Genomic DNA, 19,676 nt, shown 5'->3' on the forward strand with positions numbered 1-19,676 from the left:
ACAAATTCCAGTTCAACTACCTGGAACAACAATGGACGCATCTAAGGGGTCTGTGACCAGGACGGCCAGGCAGCAGGAGGGGGCCGCAGCCCGGGAGCCCTCCCCCTCCCTGGCGGTGCTTCTGCCTGCCGAGCTGTCAGCCCAGCAGCGCAGGGCGGGCCAGGCCCCCTCAGCCACTCTCCACAACTGCCTCGCCCCCATTTCCTGAAACATCTCGTTTCCCAGTAAGAATTGTCCTGGGGTCAGTTTCAGCCCCTCAGACTGGGCTATAGGAACCAGTCCCTGCAGGGCCACGTGCCTAGTCACTGCCTAAATCACAGAAAGCTACGACAGGCGAAAACATCCCACTGGCCTCGCGCTGAACTGGAGCCCTGGGCAGCGTCAGAGGTCGAACTCAACACATGTGCTGCGCCAGCACCGCCGGGCACGCCCAGCCTGCACGCTGGGCCCCAAAGCCCCAAGTCGTCCTCAGCCTACGTCCCCCCTAGGGATTCCAGGACAGTGGCGGCCCCCAGTATCTTAAGGAACAAGGCCAGGGCCGTGTGGACCCCACCACAGTGGGCCTCAACCCCGAGGCCCAGGGGGGATGCGCCCTGCACATTCCACCAAGAGCACTGCCCGATGGAATCAGCCTCCACCTCAGAGCAGACCGTCGGGGGCGGCAGTGTCTGGCAGCACCACGAACCTGCAGCGCATGCCCAGATCGGCTGCGGGCCGGCACACCCGCAGTGTTTGTGACAGCACCTGCAGGCGTCTGTCAGTTGAGTGGCTGGCTGAGGGCATGTTCACCGTGCCAGTGCCCAGACGCAGCCCATCAGCTGGGCCTGGCTCCTGAGACTGCCTCAGCCAAAAAGGAGAGGGGCTGAGGGGAAACTGAGGCCCTGAGAAGTGACATGACCCAAGGTCACAGAGTGAGGATGTGGCCAAGCCAGGATTCAGGCCCGGCCTCCAGGTTTTAACAGTCCATGCCTAAGCAGTACTGCCTCTAAGCTCTTAGAAACTTCTACCTGACCGGAAATAAAAAATCACACCGACTACTATTTGCAGAGAAGACAGGAGAAGGAAAAAGACTAGGTTAAAACCCAAACCCAGTTATGGTGACTTTCACTTCACCCGTGGGCAGACGAAAACCGCAGCAGGTGAAGCAAGTGCCAGGCTGGAGGACTGTCCCCCTCTTTCTTTCTTTATACCCCAAAACAAAGAGCCACCCTCCGCCTGGGGTCAAAGGCTGCCTGCCCAGGCTCCGCCAGCCAGGCCTCCCTTTTGAATCTAACCAGTGGCGTCACCCCTACCCACGGGCTTGGGACCCCAGTGGTATTTGCAAAACAAAAAGCGAGGTCCCTTCTTTAAAGAGCCACCCTGCGGCGCTGCGCTCAGGCCCCAGCCCCCCCTCATTAATATTCAACAGTTAAGACAAAGCTGGACAAAAGAGCAGAGCGGTCACCCTGGCCAGGAACCTGCCCCAGGGCCCGAGCCTGCTCCTGACGCGGGAGGCCAAGATGGGGCCTTTGGAAACCAAGCGATGGAAATGGCCGCCTGAGGGGCTGAGTCACCAGCTCAGTCAGTGCAACCCTGGGGACAGGGACGTGGGCAGCATGGGTACCGCCCATCCTGGCCGAGGTGCCATCCAGGCCCCAGGAGCCCGGGGGACACCCTAGGAACCTCTCAGTCTCGTCTCCCAGAGGGGCAGATGGCCAGGCCTGTCGGGCTCTGGGGAAGGGACGTGGCTGCTCCACGCAAGGTCCCCACAAGCACCCATGGTCACTGGCACACGCTGACCACGGCCTCTCAGCAAGGTGCCAGAACCAGCAGAGCCAAGCTCGTCCAACACAGGGCTGAGAACCGGCCCAAGCTAGAAGCCCTCCCAAAAGAGGCAGGCAAGCCACACTCAGGGACAATCCCAGCCTCGTCAGATGTGGCAAATGGGCAGAAGGGAGGACGCCAAAGCGGGTGGCCATCAGCAAGGGGTAGGACTCCCGGTCACTCTCTCCGAAAGCCAGACTGGACTCCAGCCACAGGTCAGCTGTGCACTCCCCGAGGGCACCTTCGGAGCCCAGGAAGGAGGAAGAACAAGTCCTGATCCCAAGAGAGGATCAGGCCCCAGGGCCCCTGTCCTCCTCTTTATGGGAAAAGCCAAGGTCAAGCCGCAGCTTGTCCCCACCCCAAGCAGCCAGGGCAAGGGGGTGTCCCTCCTACCTGGCAGCTGCACCCCCACCCCAGGAAGATACTTCCAAGAACTGCCAGGAAAACAGCACCTTGCTCTGGGTCTACCACCTACCTACCGCACTACCACATTTGGCGAAGAGATTAAAACAGTAGGAATGTAGGCCTTTGTGTTTTCAGTGAAGCCATTTTTTTAAATGAACTTTCTCCAGAATCTGGCAGGACACAGAAGTAGGAGTGAGCAGGAAGGTGCACACCAGCTCATGGAATCGCCCAGGAGACTGAAACCCTCTTGCAGCCCCCCTGCCCTTCCTTGGCCCCGGGCTGAGCCCTGCCGTCTGCCCAGGCCCTGCCCTCGCCCCCTGCGCATGCTCGCAGGCCTCCCCAGGAAGCAGGGGCAGCCCTGGGTGCAGTGGGGGAGGTGGGCTCTCCAGCCCACCAGACCAGCCCCTGGGGCCACAGTGTTCTCTTTCATGGCTGCCACAGGCCAGGCACACAGTAGGTGCTCCATAACGGAACATCAGCCCCATTCGGGCCCGCCTGCTACACTCCCAGTCAGAGACTCCACTCCCCCAGTGGGGCTCACAGTCCTTCACCCTAGCAGGTGGCTGTCACCTATGCATCGGGCCGGAGTCTCTCCCTTGAGTGCCATAGTCCCAGATACGGCCCCTGCCCAGCTGGGGGTGGGGGTACAGCCCCTGGCACTGAGGCACCCACAGAGGTCTCCTCTTACAAAGAGGAGCCCAGCACTGGGATGTTCCTGCCTCCCGACACCACGGCAGAGAGCCGAGGGCAGCCCTCTAGCAAGAAGGACAATTAAACCACCGCACATGCAGTCGACTGGATAGGAGATGGAAGTTTACACAAAATGGGAAGGGATTCTCATGCAGCGCAGACAAAGAACCAAGTCTGAACCAAAACACCAACACCCAGTTCAAAATGGGCAAGGGACTGGAACAGACGTTTGTCCAAGGACGACACAGGAATGGCCAATACACTCCTGAAGACGCTCAGCGTCACTAATCATCAGGGAAATGCAAATCAAAACCACGGTGAGACACCACCTCACACCCATTGGGACGGCTACTGTCAAAAAACAGAGAATAACAAGTGTTGGCGAGGACGTGGCAAAACTGGAACCCTGGCAGCACTGCTGGTGAGGACATGCAATGTTTCAGCCACACGGGAAAACGACAGGGCAGAACTACCCACGATCCAGCAATTCCACTTCTATGTCTATACCCAAAAGAACGGAAAGAGGGTCTGAGGACAGTCCGCACACCACGTTCACACAGCATCACTCACAACAGCCAAAAGGTGGAAGCAGCCTGAGTGTCTGTGGACAGAGAAACAGACAAAATGTGGCCAACCCGTACAATGGACTGTCAGTCTCAAAAAGGAAGGAAATCCTGACACGCTATCATATAGGTGAACCCCGAGGACGCTGTGCTAAGTGAACTACCCTAGCCACAAAAAGAACAAATAATGTCTGATTCCACTCATAAACACACTCATGAGTATGAGGTTCGTAGAGCAGCCAGATTCGGAGACAGAAAGTGGAACAGTGGTGCCGGGGCAGGGGGGACTGGGGGATGGGGAGTTAGTGTTTAACAGGGACAGAGGTTCAACTGGGGAAGATGATCAAGTTCCAGAGACGGAACTGGTGGTGGTGACACCTGCAAAGGAACATGAATTGGGCCCGGTGCGGTGGCTCCTGCCTGTAATCCCAGCACTCTGAGAGGCGAAGGAGCCAGGAGTTGAAGACCAACCCAGGCAACATAGCGAGACCCCATCCCTACAAAAAATAGAAAAATTAGCCAGGCGTGATGGTGGCGCCTACAGTCCCAGCTACTCAGGAGGCTGAGGCAGGATTGCCTGAGCCCAGGAATTCGAGGTTGCTGTGAGCTATAACGACACCCTGCACTCCAGCCTGGGTGGGAATGGGACTCTGTCTCAAAAAAAAAAAAAAAAACGTAAATGTCCTTAGGTCCTACCCAACAGTATACTTTATGCTAAATTTTATGTCTATTGTGCCACAATAAAAAAAAAATAACAGGCACGAGGCAAATTACAGGAAAAAATACTAAAAATAACAAAATGGCCAACCCCACTAGAAAGCAAAGAAGTATGAACTGAACGGTGAGACTCTGCACCTTCCAAATTAACAAAGACACTCTATGTGAGAGGGCGCAAGGCTGTGAGCTGGCGGGGAAATGGCCGGCCTGATTCCATGGGCACGGGGATGGGCACGCCACCAAGAGAGGTTCTGGTGAGGTGTAAGTCAGCAGCCCTTAGAAAATCCCCACCTTCTGGGGTCTCATAGGCTGCTACTGACCGGAAACGTGCACAAAGACCTGAGCACAAACACGGTTACCCCACTTGATTCAGGGTGCAGAGACATGCAGATGTATACCGCGTGTGCACACGGATCAGCAAATAAACAAGAGGGCAACGAGCAGGCCGGCTGGTGCGCACTCCCACTGACCCACCACATCCCCCAGAAACTCTCCCTGCACACCTAGCGTGGCCGCCCCTTTTACAGCCAGTAAGACCAATGGGCAGGAAGGCGGACGCTTTGCAGGACTGGCTGACACCATCAACGCACCCTCGGACCCAGCCATTTCATTCCCAGGCCCGTGCTCCAGACACGTGTGCAGCCTGCGTAGCCGTGTGGGCCAAGAAATGCCCAATAGCATCTGCTCCCTGGTCCCGGGGTCCAGAATGGGGACAGCCAGTCAGGAGGAGCACAAGGGCTCCCAGCAAGACTGCCGCTGTGGACGAGCCCTGCTGAAAGAGGCTTCAGGGACAGCACAGCAGCCACCCTACAGCCCCCCAGGGCAGACACAGCGGGCAGGTGCTCACACGGCAAGAGGGCAGGGCGAACCGTGTCTGAGGGAGCAACCAAGCAGGTGGCTCACTCCATGCTGCTGCGCGAGTGTCAAGACGGTGCTTCTGTGATGCGTCCCTGGTAAGACGAGCCCTGAAACATCTCTTGCAATAATAAAAACCTCGACATTAAATAAATTACAGAGCCCTCAATACCACCAAATGCTCTGAAAGACCAGGCGGCTGGCCGACGGCACCCAGCAGCACTGACATCCCAAAAGACGCTAAGTGGAGAGGGGCAGGCACAGAGCAGGACTTTTCGCTGGGGTAAACCAAGAACAGCTTCACCCCCGTGTGTTCATGTCTGCCTTTCATACCCCTCTGTGCTGTCTGAACATCGCTGCTGCGTGCTTTTAGCTTGTTTTCTAAAAGGATGTGAAAATGGTATTTCTACAGTAAACCTAGTAACAGAAATACCTGCGCCACCTCCCTCGTTCAGTGAAAAAGGCAGACCATAGTGTACATGTGGAAAAACCCAACTGAAAAAACTGCTTTCAGTCACTGGCAAAGGTTACAGTGAGGGCGGGACCACAGGGTCCCTCTGCACTCTTCTCCACCGTCTCAGGACTCTGCGATGAGCAGGTACCAGTCGCCGTATGGGAAGATGCTCACGCACGTTTAGGAGAACGCACCACTTCCCCTTCCCCAGGCCTCCTGGCTGCGGGGGCTGCGCTGAGGACCCACCACCGAGGCAGGTCTCAGACCGCCCGAGACAGTCCCAGGGCTGGCCCTCCCCAAGGGGGAGGAACCGGCTCCACGGCCAGCAGGCCCTGGCCTGCTCTCTCCCGGCCTCTGTGCCTCTCAACAGGCAGAAATGTCGTCTCTGCCAGGCTCAGGCCAGCACCTGGGACTGTCCCCGCAGGCCATCATCACACCGCACATACGCACACAGGCAGAGAAGACCCAACAACCACACGCAGCGGTGTCCCCAGGCCCCGAAAAGCACAGCACAAGAGCTCTCTGGAACAGCAAGGACTGAACACCGGCTGGTGTCAAGAAATTTTCATTAACTTCACTAGACACATTAACAGCATCATGGTTAAGATTCTTTAAATTCCTTATCTGTTAGACGTAGACACTGAAACACTTAACTACGAAATAAGATGATGCCTGGGATTTGCTTAAAAAAGTACAGCCCCCTCACAAAAACAGGAGAGGGAGTTAGATGAAACAAAATTAGCCAGATGCTAGTAACTGTTGAACTGGGTACGTGGGGTGCACGGTCTCTCTGCTTTGACGTAAGTTTCAATTTTCCATATAAAACTGCATTTTTATCTGTCCACAGACATATTTAAGCCCCGCGTTCACAATGACAGTACAAGAAAAGCACTCCCTGCCAAGGGGGACCCCGGGTCCTCCGTGCCCTTGGGGAGGGAACAGTAGGGCAGGACCCCACAGAGCCCCACCCGCCAGGACCCACAGCTTCCTGGTTTTCTGCCTGTGTCCCTCAAAGTTTCAGGGGGAAATGGCAGAGGCCACGTGTGTTGGACAACCATGGGGCCTCTGCAAACGCCTCGCCTGCAGCCCACATGTGACAGCCTGGCAGGTCCCCCGACAAGGTTTAACCAGAACATCACAGGGTCTGGGCACAGCCAAGGAGGCCGACAGCAACAGGGCGCCACCTGCCCGCCCCAGCTGGGCCGTCCCGTGCCACACGTCAAGCTCAGAGGCCAGAGGCCAAGGGAAGGGGCCACCCTCCCCCGAGGGGCAAGAAGAGGCCATGGCCGGGCTCCAGCTACCCTGGGCCTCAAACATTTTCAGTGACACAGCTGTGTCAGTAAAACAGTTGTGCTTTACCCGTCTTTTACCTGACACATGAAAAACAGGATGCCATACTGCTCTCCCCACCCACCGGCAACAGTCTGCAGCGAGAAGCCGTGCAGGGCCAGGCCACCAAGGCACCAGGGCCACGGTGTCCTCCCACAAAGACACGCAGGGGTGCGGCACCTCACCGCCACTCCCCTCCTGGATTCACGACTGTGTCGTTCTACTGAGGAGGAGAAAGCACTTCACTTCTGACAACCCCAGGTTTTCTAATACTGTACAGTGACTTCGGGCTACATACAACTTTATACCTTAAAATCCACTTGATTTCCTTTACCATGGGCTCCGACCGCCCTGGGAACCCCTGCCCATGGGCCCCGCTCTACAGCCCCGTCCCCGAGGCCACCACCAGCAGGACCTGCTCCTACAGAGCCAGGCGACTGCCCTCGGCAGCTCATCACAGAGCCCCATGCCCTGGGAAAGGCAGTGTCTCTACGCCGCCCTGCCCCGGCCACCACTGCGGCTCAGACCTCCCCTACTCCTCCCAGCCACCACTTAGGCCTCCCCAGGCCTCCCTGGCCAAGGTCCCAGAAGGCTGGGACAGCCTCAGGGGAGTGGGACCCCAGGGACAGCATCCATGCTGTGGGGCTGTCCTGCTGGTCCTGGGCCCGCGCCTCACAGAGGAAACCAAGACACAGGCTGTCACAGACACGCTCGCTCCTGAGGGACAGCAAATCTAGTCCTTTATGTAGAGTCAGTTAACTAACGAGCAAACCATAATTCAAGTAAAAAGGTTTAAGTGAGCAAACAAAAACCCTATCTACACTAGAGGCATCAAGCTCAATCAGGTAATTAACGGGGTGGGGGCACTAAAAACCATAGAGGACCCCCAGGAGACAACTTTAATAGTGTAACAGGCAAATGGAAGCAAATTCTAGATCCACAGGAGAGAGCAATTTGTACCAATCGCGCCGTCCACACTGGACAGCCGGGCGGGGCAGGCGGGGCTGGGCCCGGCAGAGGGAAGGCACCTGGCGGGCAGAGCCTCGCCCACCCCAGCATCATGGAAACCGCTCTCTGGTTCAAGAAAATCAAAAGGAGGCTCTCAGATGGTAGAGAAAGGAACCTGGAAATCATTAACTGAACTGTGAACCCCCGAGACAGAGCAGCCGTCCAAGGCTGGCTGTGATCAAGAGTCAGGACCACGAGACGGGACACAGGCCCCGCGCCGTGGGGGTCCCCACGCCGTGGGGGTCCCCGTGCCATGGGGGTCCCCACGCCGTGGGGGTCCCCGTGCCATGGGGGTCTCCGTGCCTGGGTTCCAATCACTCACACGACAAGGCCCAACCAGGCCGAAGCCCTTCCTGACTCCACCTCAGGTCTCGGTGTCCGGGTGCTGTCATCAGCTGCCCAGATTCCACCTGGGACCAAGGTTCTCCGAGCTCCTCCCCCACCCTGGGAGCCCACAGCGGCTGCCGCAGGTCCCCACCACCAGCAAGTGCCCGGGAAACACAGAGCACAGCTTAGCACACTGAGCCACATGGAGGCAACCCGCAGGGTTTACCTTGTTTTCACAGTTTAAAGAGCTTTATAAATTGAGACAAAATCCACTAGGGTCAGGCGAGCTGGGCGACACTTATTGCATACAAGAATGTTAAAAAAAAAAAAAAATCACAGTTTTGATAGTTCTGCAAAAAAAAACTTAGCAAATTTACAACAAAACTGTCAAGTAATTAAGGCAAGGCACTTCACACATGAACTTAAACTGCTAATTAAAATCCCCTCGCTTAATTGACTACATTTGCATATCATTCAACTTGGGAGTATAATTTTTTTAATGGTTTGGGCAACATGGTTGTAACGCAGGGAAGCCAGGAGCAGCAGGTGAGGCGGAGCAAGGATACCACCAACAGCACCCAAGCACCGGGCAGGCGCCAGGGCGGATCCGGCGGGTCCCCTCCTCCCTCCAGGTCCACACGAGTGTCCAGGGAGAAGCCGCTATGAAAGTCCCAGGTGTCTCCCACCCGAGGCCCCCTCCCCAGGAGGGCAGGCCCAGCCAGGGGCACAACGCCTGTGGGGAGGGCAGACGGCAGGCCCTCCTGCAGCCCCTGCCAACACAGAGGCCCCGCCACGGCCCTCGTCGGCTACTGCTAGTCCAAGGGATGTGTGGCAGCAGCATGCGTGGGCACGGTGTCCTCGGGAGGCGCATCCCACCGCCCCCAGCACATGAGCCCACACGCCCCGTCCACATGGCCGGCTGCTCCTCCTCCCTCAGACCAGGGCTCAGAGTCCAGGCCCCGAGCTCACCTTCAACAAACAAACAGGAGTCCCTCACCTGGCGCCACAGGCTCTTGCCACTGCCAGAGAGGAAGCCTCCAGGCAGGGAGCGCCAAGGGCACCGCCACCCTCAGGCCTCAGGGATGGGTGTGGCGGGGAAGCACCTGTGTCCACGGGCCCCACCAGCACTAAGCCAGGCCCAGCCCGGGCACCACGGAGGGCCTGGCAGGACCACCCACGTCCCAGAGCAGCACAGGGAACAGCACGTACGGGGCACAGTGGCGGCCATGACCACGTCCACTGCCACGCAGAGATGGCGGGCCAGGGAGCCAGGCAGGGAGGCACGAGGACAAACTGCTTTCCAAGAGCAGTCTGGGTTCTCCAAGTATCAGTCTCTCAAACAAACCCGGGGCCAGCAGGCGACGCACGGGGCCCAGGGATGACCCCTCTCCAGCTGCTCTGGCTGTGCTGCGGCCACACCAGGCAGGGACCACGAGGCTGGCCCCCAGCACAGCACCTGGCAGAGAGGCGCTGACACCACACACGGGCACCAGCAGGGCTGCCCCAAGACATGCTGAAGATCAGCCTCCCGCTGCGCATCAGCTCCTTAACCCGGCCCAGGTAGGGTCCAACAGGCCGACCTCTGACCTCCGTCAGAAGACACACACCCCCAGGGACCCTCATGGGTGGAGTTCAGCGCAGGGCTTGACTCAGGCAGGGGAGGGGCCACTCCACAGTCCAGTCAGCACCCTGGGCCCTCAGTCGGCGCACAGGCCCCCCCCAGACGCCCTTGCCCCTGCAGACCCCGGTGGCTGCAGCTATCAGGACAAGCCTGGTCCTCCGATGGGGGCAACAGTGCCGCGTTCCCTCACCAGAGCCGGCCTTCCCCAACACCCGTGCCCGCCCAAGGCCACCAGCCTGAGGCACCGCACTTCTCTAACGCAGGAAGCACAGTGGGACCCGCAGAGAGTCTTCCTGAGTAAGCAAATGCAACTTATTCACAGAGGGTCCCGGAGCCCAGCACCCCCTTCCTGGCCTCTGCACCTAAAAGCTGCTGTCGCTGCCCTGGCCAGGAGTCTGCCTCTGACCGGGGACCCACTGCGCGGCCCTCCACACCCACAGCTGCCCACCCCAGTGGGAGCTGCGTCAGAGGCCCATCCAGGCAGGCCGAGAGCTGGGAAGAACAGCTCTCCCCGCCGCCAGCCAAAGGTAACATTCCAGCGCTTTCCGAGCACTCCTACGTGGACCCAGGGTAGAAGCGTCCCCAAGTCAGACCTGAGTGACTCCAAAATATAAAATGGGGTGAGAAAAGAACGACACCTGAGGAAGATCCCAGCTCCACTCCTTAAAATGTCTGGGTTTCCCTTTTCTAGCCAAAGAACAGCTGTGATGAGCCTTGACAGCCAGTGATCTCCACGGAGCCACGCCGGGAGGATTTACTCTGGCCCCCAAACTGGGGCCTCAGCCATGACCACGACCCACACACGACCCCCAGGGCCAGGCCCGACAGTCATACCTGTAGCTGCAAAGTCATGGAGCCGGAGCGTTCTCTGAATCTTTGTGAGTCACAAACGCCAAATGTCAAGACAGAAGCTCAGCTATTCCCCAGGCTCCTTCCAGTCCTTTCCTGAAGCCCCTGATCTGTCTCCACCCAAACAAGACGAAGACCACGCCAAAGAACAGCAATTCAAGCAAAGGCCAAAGAAGGACACGGGGCAGTGTGGGTGCTCCGGCCACTCCGTCCTTCCAGATGTTGGCAGCATCCCCACAATCTCATTTAAAGTCCATTTGGTCTGTCCTTTTAGTACATAAGCAGAGTCCAGTGGTGGCACAACCCAGAGCAGGAGGCCCCCGGGAAAACACGAAGCACTGAAGGGAAGCGGGCCCTCTGGAACTGGACTCCCGGATGCAGCACCGGGAGCTGTCACGCACTGCACGCTGCCCCCCACCCCACGCCGGAATGTGCCTGGCGCTTCGAGGGCAACCCGAGTAGCCTCAACAGACGGCAAGGTGGCCAGCACGGCCCCAGGTCTCCAGAGGATCGACCAAGCCCCCGAGGGGTGACGTGGGGCAGACCCAGGCGAGGCTCACCCAGGTAAGAAGGTGGCTTCATGGACTCCACGGCCCCATGTGGCCCCTAGGGACACCATCTGTGGGTGTGCCTGACACTGACCGGAACCCACTTCCGACCACGCAGGTGACAGCCAGGGCAGGAAGGGACTGACCCCCAGGTGTGAACAGCCCGTCTCCAGAGGCTCCCTCCACGACCCCACACCCTACCCCGCGGCCCGGCAGTCAGGACGGGCATTTTCCTTCTTTCTCAGTTCTCCCAGATCTTAAGGAAATAATTCAGCCTCTGTATTTTGACTCAAAACAAAGAAACTTTTTAAAACATTTCAGTTGAAACTTGCATAATTCTCCAGTGGAGAAACCCTCCCTAAACTTTCGCAATCCTTAGAAAGAGACACATTATTGCCACAGAGAGCCCAGCCAGCCGTGGACACCTCCTGCCGGACGGCCAGGGCCCGGCCCCGCCACCTCCTCCTGGAGGCCCCGCCAGGGCAGCGCAGCCCCAACCTGGGCTCCGGGCAGGGCTCAGGTCACACTTAACCCAGACTTCCTCGCGCGCAACATCCTGTCTGCCCTTCCCCTCCTTTCAGACAGACGTTACACAAACCAGCTGCTGCAGGGCAGGTTGAGAAACAAGACGCCACGGAGTCAATGACCTTACTCTCCACAGCTCCACACCGACAGGGGGACTCCGGGCAGGGGTGAGGACCACTCAATGACCCTGCTGCCCCGGAAGGCAAAGGAGGAAGCCGGCCCAGTTCCCAGAGGGGTCCCAGACTGACAGACAGACGTACGCGAGGCTCTGCTCCCTGCAGAAGCCTACGGTGGGCACCAGGGACCCCCACGCCCTCCTTGGCTGCAAGGGGTGGGCAGGGGGCAGGAGCCAGAGCCCACGCTTGCGCCTCAGCTTCCCCACTTGAGAAGACCCCGCTGGCCTTCCTCCTGGAGCCCTCACCCAGGGGGCCAGACAGACCAGATGGAAGGCCCGTCCAGGGGCTGAGAAGTCACCACGAATCCTGGGAAAACCTGGAGCGGGACACACAGTGAGCACCTCTTCAGAAGGAAGCCAGCGGACAAAGGGTCAGATGACCCCCTGAAGCGCTCGCCAGACTGTGGGCCTCCGGTGAGCACAGCCCCAGACGCTACACCGGCTGCTGTCTTCAAGGGGGGTCCCAGAAAAAGCAAGTCACCTGCAGCTCCTGATGCTGTCCCTTCCTGTGGTCATTCCGGCTTAAAAGACCAAAACCCAACTTATTCACACAGCGTCCCAAAGCCCAGCAACCCCTTCCTGACCTCTGCACCTAAAAGCTGCTGCCACTCCCCTGGCCAGCTGTCTGTCTCTGACTAGGGACCCTCTGACCAGGGAACCTGCCAGCCGGATGACACACAGCGTGGCCCTCCGCACAGAGTTTCCAAACCAAGCAATCCTCAGCCCACAGCCCCCTAAAAGGCACCTCCACCCACACAGAAAACAGCAATTCTACTTGAAATATCCCTGAGAACTCGGGAGTCTGAAGGAGAGACAACAGCCATCTGAAGCAACCCAAACCCCCCCGCCCCGGAGAACGTCCCCGACCACAAGCAGCAGTTAAAAGGAGCCCCCGTTTCTGGAACACACCGCGGCCTACTGCCGCCCCCGAGGCACCACCTCGTCGTCAGTCTGAAAGAGAAGCACTTGGTTGCCCAGCGAGACGTCCTGTGGGACAAGGAGCCGCGTCCCAGGTCCCAGGCGGCGGGCCAAGCGGCGGCGCACACGGCCACATTGTCTCCCTTTCTGAGAGCAGTCCCTGACCACAAGAGGACCGAGTCCCGTGCAGTCCAGAGCTAGCAGACAACCCGAGAGACGGGGACAGAGCCCCCCAGGCAGACAAGAAGAGGGGTGGGCGCGGGGAAGGCTCAGAGGCGCCTTTTTACCACGTGTTCCCGGCAGCAAAACCACCCGTCCGTACCACACCTGTGACATTCGACCCCAGCCTCCAGTTTACACATGAGGAGACTGAGGTAGACAGAGGCTGAGCAACTCGTTCAAGGTCACAAAGCCAGCAAGGGACAGAGTGGGGAAGTGAGACCAACCCCACCTGCCCAGGACAGCAGCCACAGGGGTCCCCAAGAGGTGACTCGCCAGGCACCCAAGCTGGACCACAGGAAGGAAGCGGGGCCTGACGGGCACCAAACGAAGGGGACAGCTCCTCTGTCCCTGTGACATCAAGGCAGCACCAAGAATGACTGCCAGCCCTTCACGTTGCCACAGCACCGCTGACACGCTAGGGCCTCCGGCCTGGCTGCCTGCCCACAGGGTTTCCGGGGCTAGGAGCTGGAGCCCCGCCTCCTGCTCGGTTCCACACTGGGGCGACCACAGGAACCACCACCCCGCCGTGGCCAGGCCACCGGCAAAGCAGGGCGGGCAGAGGTAACCAGGGTACCAGGAACCCTGGGGAGGTCACCGAGAAGCACTGACCCCGTCCCACTCTTACAGGAGGCTCGGCCCACACCCTGCCACAGCACCCGGAAGGCATTCCAGCTGCCCCGCTTAGCACAGCCCAGAGGCCTGCTGGGAGCAGCAGCCCCTGCAAACAGAGTTCCAGTACATTCTTTGTTCCTCCTGCCCTCGTCCTCGGCAGATCAAAAATATTAAAATAAGCTACAAAGGAAGTGAAAAAAATCAAAATGTATCCCGAGAATGAGCTGTCAAAAGGTGAGTGGGAGGAGCCCACCGGGACCAGCAGGGGCTGGGGGCTGCCTGGCCACTCCCTCTAGGACAAGGGGTCGGCCAGCCCTGGGTCCACACCCACCTTGATGCTGACACTCCCGCCCACGTGGCGCCCTGTGCGTACACAGACAAGCACATGGCAGTCTGGGGGTACTCAAAGGGACAATGCGGCCCAGAGCTCCCAAATGCACAGTGACAGAGCCCAGAGCCGTGGGAGCAACCCTGCCCACCACACCACGCCGAGAACACGGGCACGCGGGGCGAGTGCCCCATGGGAAGGACAAGGCAGTCCTCGGTCCCTGGTCAGGAAGGACTCGGGAGCTGGCGAGTGCACAGGGACCCAGGCTGAGGCCATCACTGCCAGGGCAGGGCTGAGCTGCCCTCAGGGCTGGAGACCCCAATCGCTTGCACTGAGCACACCTCATCATGGCGGGGCAACTGTGTTTCAGTCAGCAAGGGAGACTTCAGGGCAGCGTCAAGGAGGGCATCAAAAGAGAAAGGCAGCCCAGACCTTCAGCTGAAGCGACCAGGACAAGGCTGTCGGGCCCGGCTCTATGACCGGGACTCGGGGCACCGTCGGGCCTCCTCCCGGAGCAGCGCGTGGGCCAGGCCTTCCCTAAACCCACGGGCCTTCACACCCAAATTACACGACCTGCTGTGAGTGGGGAGAAGCCAGGTGACCTGGGCGCCACTCTGTAGCAGCTGTGACAAAAGGCTCTGGTGGCCACTCCGCCTGCCCCCAGCAAAGCCCAGGAACACAGAAAGACCACAAACACACACACGCACACACACAAAACCCAGAGTCCGACAAAAACAGACACACCCTGCTCAGACGAGATAAGTATCGCTCAGGCCTCAGCCGCAGGCAACCCACACCCACCTGCCTGAGCCCACTACAATCCCCACACGCGGCCTCCTCAAGCCACAGGAGCTGGCCAGGGTGCAGGCACCCCAAAGAGAAGGTCCCCCAGCTTGCAGGGAGCGCCACTATGCCCACCCCGGCCCACTCCCCCTCTGAAGCGAGGGCCCCCGGGGCTGCTGGGGTGTCTGCAGCCCCATCACCAGCATCCTCCCCCAACCCAGAAGTGGTGTGCAGACGCTCCACCCTGGCGCTGGCCTCGCCAGGGGCAGAGACACCACTGAAAACACATGCGTGCGCACATGCACACGCTCAGCAGCCCCCTCCGAGCAGAGGCAACAGTCCCTCGCTTCCATCCACAGCCCCTCCTCCCCACGACTCTGACACTCCGCTGGAGGGGCGCCCAGAGAAAACCGGGCTGGAGCATCTATTCACAGATTCAGAAAAAAAAAGTTTGATGCAATAGCTGAATTAATTAGGCCTCCCAAGAATAGCTGAGCCAATGCAGCATTCTGTGTGTGCAATTTAATAAGCCTGGATATTTAAAAGAAAAGTTACAAATACTTGGGGAGGTGCACAACGGAAAGTTCCTGGGGACCCCAGTGAATGATTTCCACGTCCAGAGGCCTGGGAGCTGCCCAAGCCGGATCCCACAGATCCTCCCACTGGCAAACAACACAGCCCGGGCCAGCGGCCCTCCGCACCGCGCCCTTCTGCGTTTCAGAGAGGGACAGAAGGAAATGGGCGAGTCCAAAACAAATCGCAGGCATCAGAAACTCCACCGCTTGGGCCTGGGTGCCGCTGACCAGGCCAGAGTAGGGTGCCAAGTGGCCCTCCCCGTATGGGGGTCTCTGGGACATGCACGGGCCCAGAGCCACCAAGTCTTGGCCCCTGCCACTGCGGCCCGGACACCTGGCTTCATTTTTGTGTTGGTCCCAAGACTTAAAGGCACAAAACGGGGAGCTGATGACAAGCTAGGCCCAGCCTGGCCCAAGCTGTAATGCTGGGGGCAGGGTAAAGCACTCCTCTGTCTGCAAGTCTGAGTGCCTTGGGGTGAGGGCAACAACCTTCACCCTAATCATGTCTGGATGCCTCATGGGGGCCCCAAAGAAGACCTGGGCCTGAGGCTCCCAGGCTGGGTCCTGCTGGATCTAGCGTCCTGGAGCTCTGGGCAGGCCTCTCTCTCGGAGCAAGCGCACAAGGCCTGTGCCGCCCCTGAGCCTCCCCAGCCTATCTGGGTGACGGCTGTGGGCCTGGCGAGGAGGAGTGGGGGCGTTGCTACCCACCAGGCCTGGCCCCTCTGGGTCCCCCTCAGGGTCACCCTGGGGGCCACGCAAAAGGACCTTCCTCCAAACTGTGTGGCCCTGGCAATGGAACACTGACAATGCCCTGCATTCACTTAGCTCAAAACCAAACCCTGAGACTCGGGGTTAGGCAGAAGCACAGATCCCAGCCTTCGGAGGCCAGAGCCCATGGCCCAGGAGGGACCCCACCCCAGGCGCAGCCTCCCTAGCTCCCAGCCCTGGGGACACTCACCCGGGGCACCCGCCGCTTGTACTTGTTGCCATAGTCGAACTTCTCCTTCACGTCGTCCAGGCAGCGGCCCAGGCGAGCCTGCTCCTCCTTGCCCGTGTAGTCCTGGCTCAGCAGGATGTAGGCCCGCCAGTTGGCGGAGTCGAAGCCCCAGTGGCAAGTCCGATTCTCCAGGGCCTTGTGCGAGTGCACCACGAACTTGTGCGGCGGGTACATGAGGCGGCAGTCGAGGCACTGGATGCAGGCGGCGCTCGGGCTGCTGTAGAGCTCAGGCACCAGCAGCCCCTTACACTTGCCGAAGCACTCGTGGTACACGCGGACGCTGCGCTCGCTGAGCTCCAGGCCCAGCGCCAGGCTGGCGGCCAGCTCCTTCTTGCAGGGCGGCGGGTAGGCGCCACCGTAGAGCAGCGCGTTGCACAGGCGCTCGGCGTCCGTCTTGGTGATGAGCCCGCACGAGGGCGCCGAGAAGGGCAGGATGCCCATGACTTTGAGGATCTCCAGCTGGTCGGCCGTGCAGCGCGAGCAGTAGATGTGAAGCTCGTCGCACACCGAGTTGATCTGCTGCAGCGAGAAGTCGCGCAGCACCGAGTTGAGGATCTGCGGCAAGCACAGGCGTTTCTCGCCGCCCACCACGAAGCACGAGATGGTCTCGCCCTCCAGCACGGTCTCGCAGCGCTCGGTGGAGCGGTCGGACGGCATGAAGAAGGGCCCCGGCAGCACGGGCGGCGGCGGCTGGATGGCAGGCAGGTGCAGCACGGGCGGCGGCTCGGCGGCTGCGGGGACCGGCGCCGACACCGCGGCCGCGCCCGCCTCCTTGGCGCTCTCCTTCTTGTAGGCCTCCTGCGCCCAGCGCGCGGAGAAGGCGGCCGGGCCGCCCAGCGAGCTCATGGAGCTCAGGTGGAACTGCTCCAGCGTCTTCTGCAGCCCCGGGTGCGGCTGGAAGCCGCCCCGGCCGCCCGCCGCCGCCTCCATGGTGCGCTCCGGCTCCCCGGGCCGCTCCCGCTCCCGCGCGCCCGGGCCCCCGCGGCCCCCGCCGCCGCCCCGCGCGCCCCGGCGGCGCCCGCGGCCCCGGCCCCGGCCGCCCCCCGCCGCCGGCTCCCGGCCGATCACGGCCGCGGCCTCGGCCTCGCCCGGGGGCGCGAAGGGGAAGGCGGGCGGGGCGAAGGGGTCCCGCCGCTGGAGCCCGCCGCCGCCCGGGCCCGGCGCCACATCCACGCGCCCCGCGCCGCGCCCGCCGCCGCCCGGGCCCCCCGCGCGCCCCCCGCGCGCCCCCCGGGCTCTAGGCGCGGGGCATGCCCCGGCGCGCGCCGCCAACGCCAACGCCAACGCTCGCGGGCCCGGGGCTCGCGGGGGGCGCGCGGGCAGGTGCCGGCGCCGCGAGGCGCGAATCGCCGCGGCGGCCGAGGCCGAGGGGCCCGGGAGGAGCGGGGGCGCGGGCGCGGGGCCCGCCGGGCCGTCCTCGCGCGGCGCGCCGCCGCCGCCCCGCTCCTCCCACCGCGCGGCGCCCGCCCGGCTCGTCCCGGCGGCGCTGGCCGGCCGCGTCGCGCCCGCCGCCGGCCCCCGGCCCGCCCGCCCGCCCGCGCGGCTCCCGGGGCGGCGGAGGCGCCTCTCGTCCGCGGCCCTCAGAGCGCGGCGGCGGCGGCGCGGGGCTCGAGGCGCTCGGCGCACATCCTCCCGGCGGCTCGCTCCGGCTCGGACTGAGCGCCCGGCGCTGAGCTCACGCCGCCGCCGCGCCGCCCCGCCCCGCGCCGGCCCCGCCCCCGCGCTGTTTGTTGCCGTGCGTCCGCCTCAGCCCGAGCGCCGGCCAAGAATGTGACCCGCTCCCCGCCGCGCTCTTCCAGGAACGCGCGCTCCCCGCCCGGCCTCGGCCGCGCTCGGCTCCGCTCGGCCGGACTCGGTCCCGCACGCCCCGCCCACCCGCGGTTCGGCCCCGCTCGGCCCGCGATTCGGCCCCGCTCGGCTCCGCCCACCCGCGACTCGGCCCCGCTCGGCTCGCGACTCGGCTCCGCTCGGGTCCGCTCGGGCCCGCTCGGCCCCGCCCGCCCGAAGGCCGATCGGCGGAGGCGGCGGCGGCGGCGCCCGGGGCCCCCCTTCCGGCCGAGGCCGTTTCCTGCGCGGCTGGGAAGGCGCCCGTCCCGCCGCCGCTGGGGCCCAGAAACCCACAGGGCCCCGCCACAACCGCAGACCAGCCGAGGGGCGGGTCCGTGCGACGGGGAGGCCTGGCCACAGCCCCGGGGTCCTCCTAGCAGGACAGCGCAGCTCAGGGAAACCGCCGACACACCTGGGCTCCCGCCCCGGGGACGCCACGGCGACCTGGGAGCCCCCTTCCGAGGGCGACGCCGCATGGCCCACGTGGGCTGCCACACACGTTAGGACGACAACACTCAGGGACCCACCCTCGACACAGATCCCATGGAGCGTGACGGGGACCCCCACGGGGTGCAGGAGAGACCCCAGCCCGGGCGGGACAGGCAGGCTGCACCGACCACCGACCGCACACCCGCAACAGCGCCCGCCTGCAGGCCGGCCGGCGGAGACCCTCCTCGCCCCGCGGTGAGGGCTTCTGGCCTAGCGCGGATGGCCCTGCGACGGCGACCTGTCCTGGCCCGCGGTACCCTCACCCTGCAACCTGCAGGGCCAGGGAACCGATTACACATCCCTTGAGTCGTAGCCACACGAGACACCCATCTGTCCCTCGGTACGCCGGCTGTGTTGTGCAAGAGAGGAAAGCCAGGAAGGGCCGGGGGGAGCAGACCAGGGGCCCCAGAACTGGACAGTCTGGCCAGGTAGTCCCCGGAGGAGGCAGCGTTCCACAGAGGCCTGGGAGTGGGGATTCAAAATCGGGAACATGCTCAACCTGAGGCAGAGGCACAGCCCAGCCATGATGGGCAGTGCGCCTTTTCCCCAGGGAGCAAGGGTGCCCACACTGGCCTGCTGAGACAGCCATGCCCACTTTAGTCGTGACCTGTTCCTCCCCTCCCCAGTAGAGGCTGGAACCACCCAAACCAGCACTCCTGGGGCACAACTGCTCTGGGGAGCTGCCAGGCATCTGTGCAGGCCTTGGTCCCAGGGGCAAGTGACCCTAGGGAGGGGCTTGGGAATCAGGGTGCAGGGCTCTGTGAGCCCTCCCTCTGCTTCAGGGGGTGGGTTGTCCTTGTCTTCCCCGCCCTGCGTCCCTCCCACTCTTCCCAGCAGAGGCCCCACCGCACAGCTTCTCTATATGCTCATATGTAAGAAAAGTGGGTACAAAGATGTTTCCTTAAAAATGGATATTTAAAAAACAAAGAAAAGGGACTTCTTATTTGTTTTCCTAGAGATGGTTTTGTTGGCCCACATTTTAGACCCAAAAAACAGGTAATGTTGCACTTGCGGGAGTCACTTCCTTCCATCTGGATTTGAATTCTGTAAAACTCG

At 61.6% G+C, this 19,676-nt stretch overlaps 1 protein-coding gene across 3 annotated transcripts in view; it reads right to left on the minus strand.

Annotated features, from left to right (window-relative positions):
- LOC123635994 (ski oncogene-like) overlaps positions 1-17,247 on the minus strand; it is a 60,662-nt gene extending 43,415 nt beyond the window's left edge. For all 3 annotated transcript variants that reach the window (XR_006734271.1, XM_045548717.1, XM_045548718.1), the window contains exon 1: positions 16,266-17,247. Coding sequence is in view for 2 of the 3 variants with exons in the window: in XM_045548717.1 (XP_045404673.1) it covers positions 16,266-17,234 (969 nt within the window). In the remaining variant the exon portion in view is untranslated. The remainder of the gene's footprint in view (positions 1-16,265) is intronic.
- Between the last annotated feature and the right edge of the window lie 2,429 nt (positions 17,248-19,676).

Source organism: Lemur catta, chromosome 3, assembly GCF_020740605.2.
Source record: "Lemur catta isolate mLemCat1 chromosome 3, mLemCat1.pri, whole genome shotgun sequence".
NCBI lineage: Eukaryota > Metazoa > Chordata > Mammalia > Primates > Lemuridae > Lemur > Lemur catta.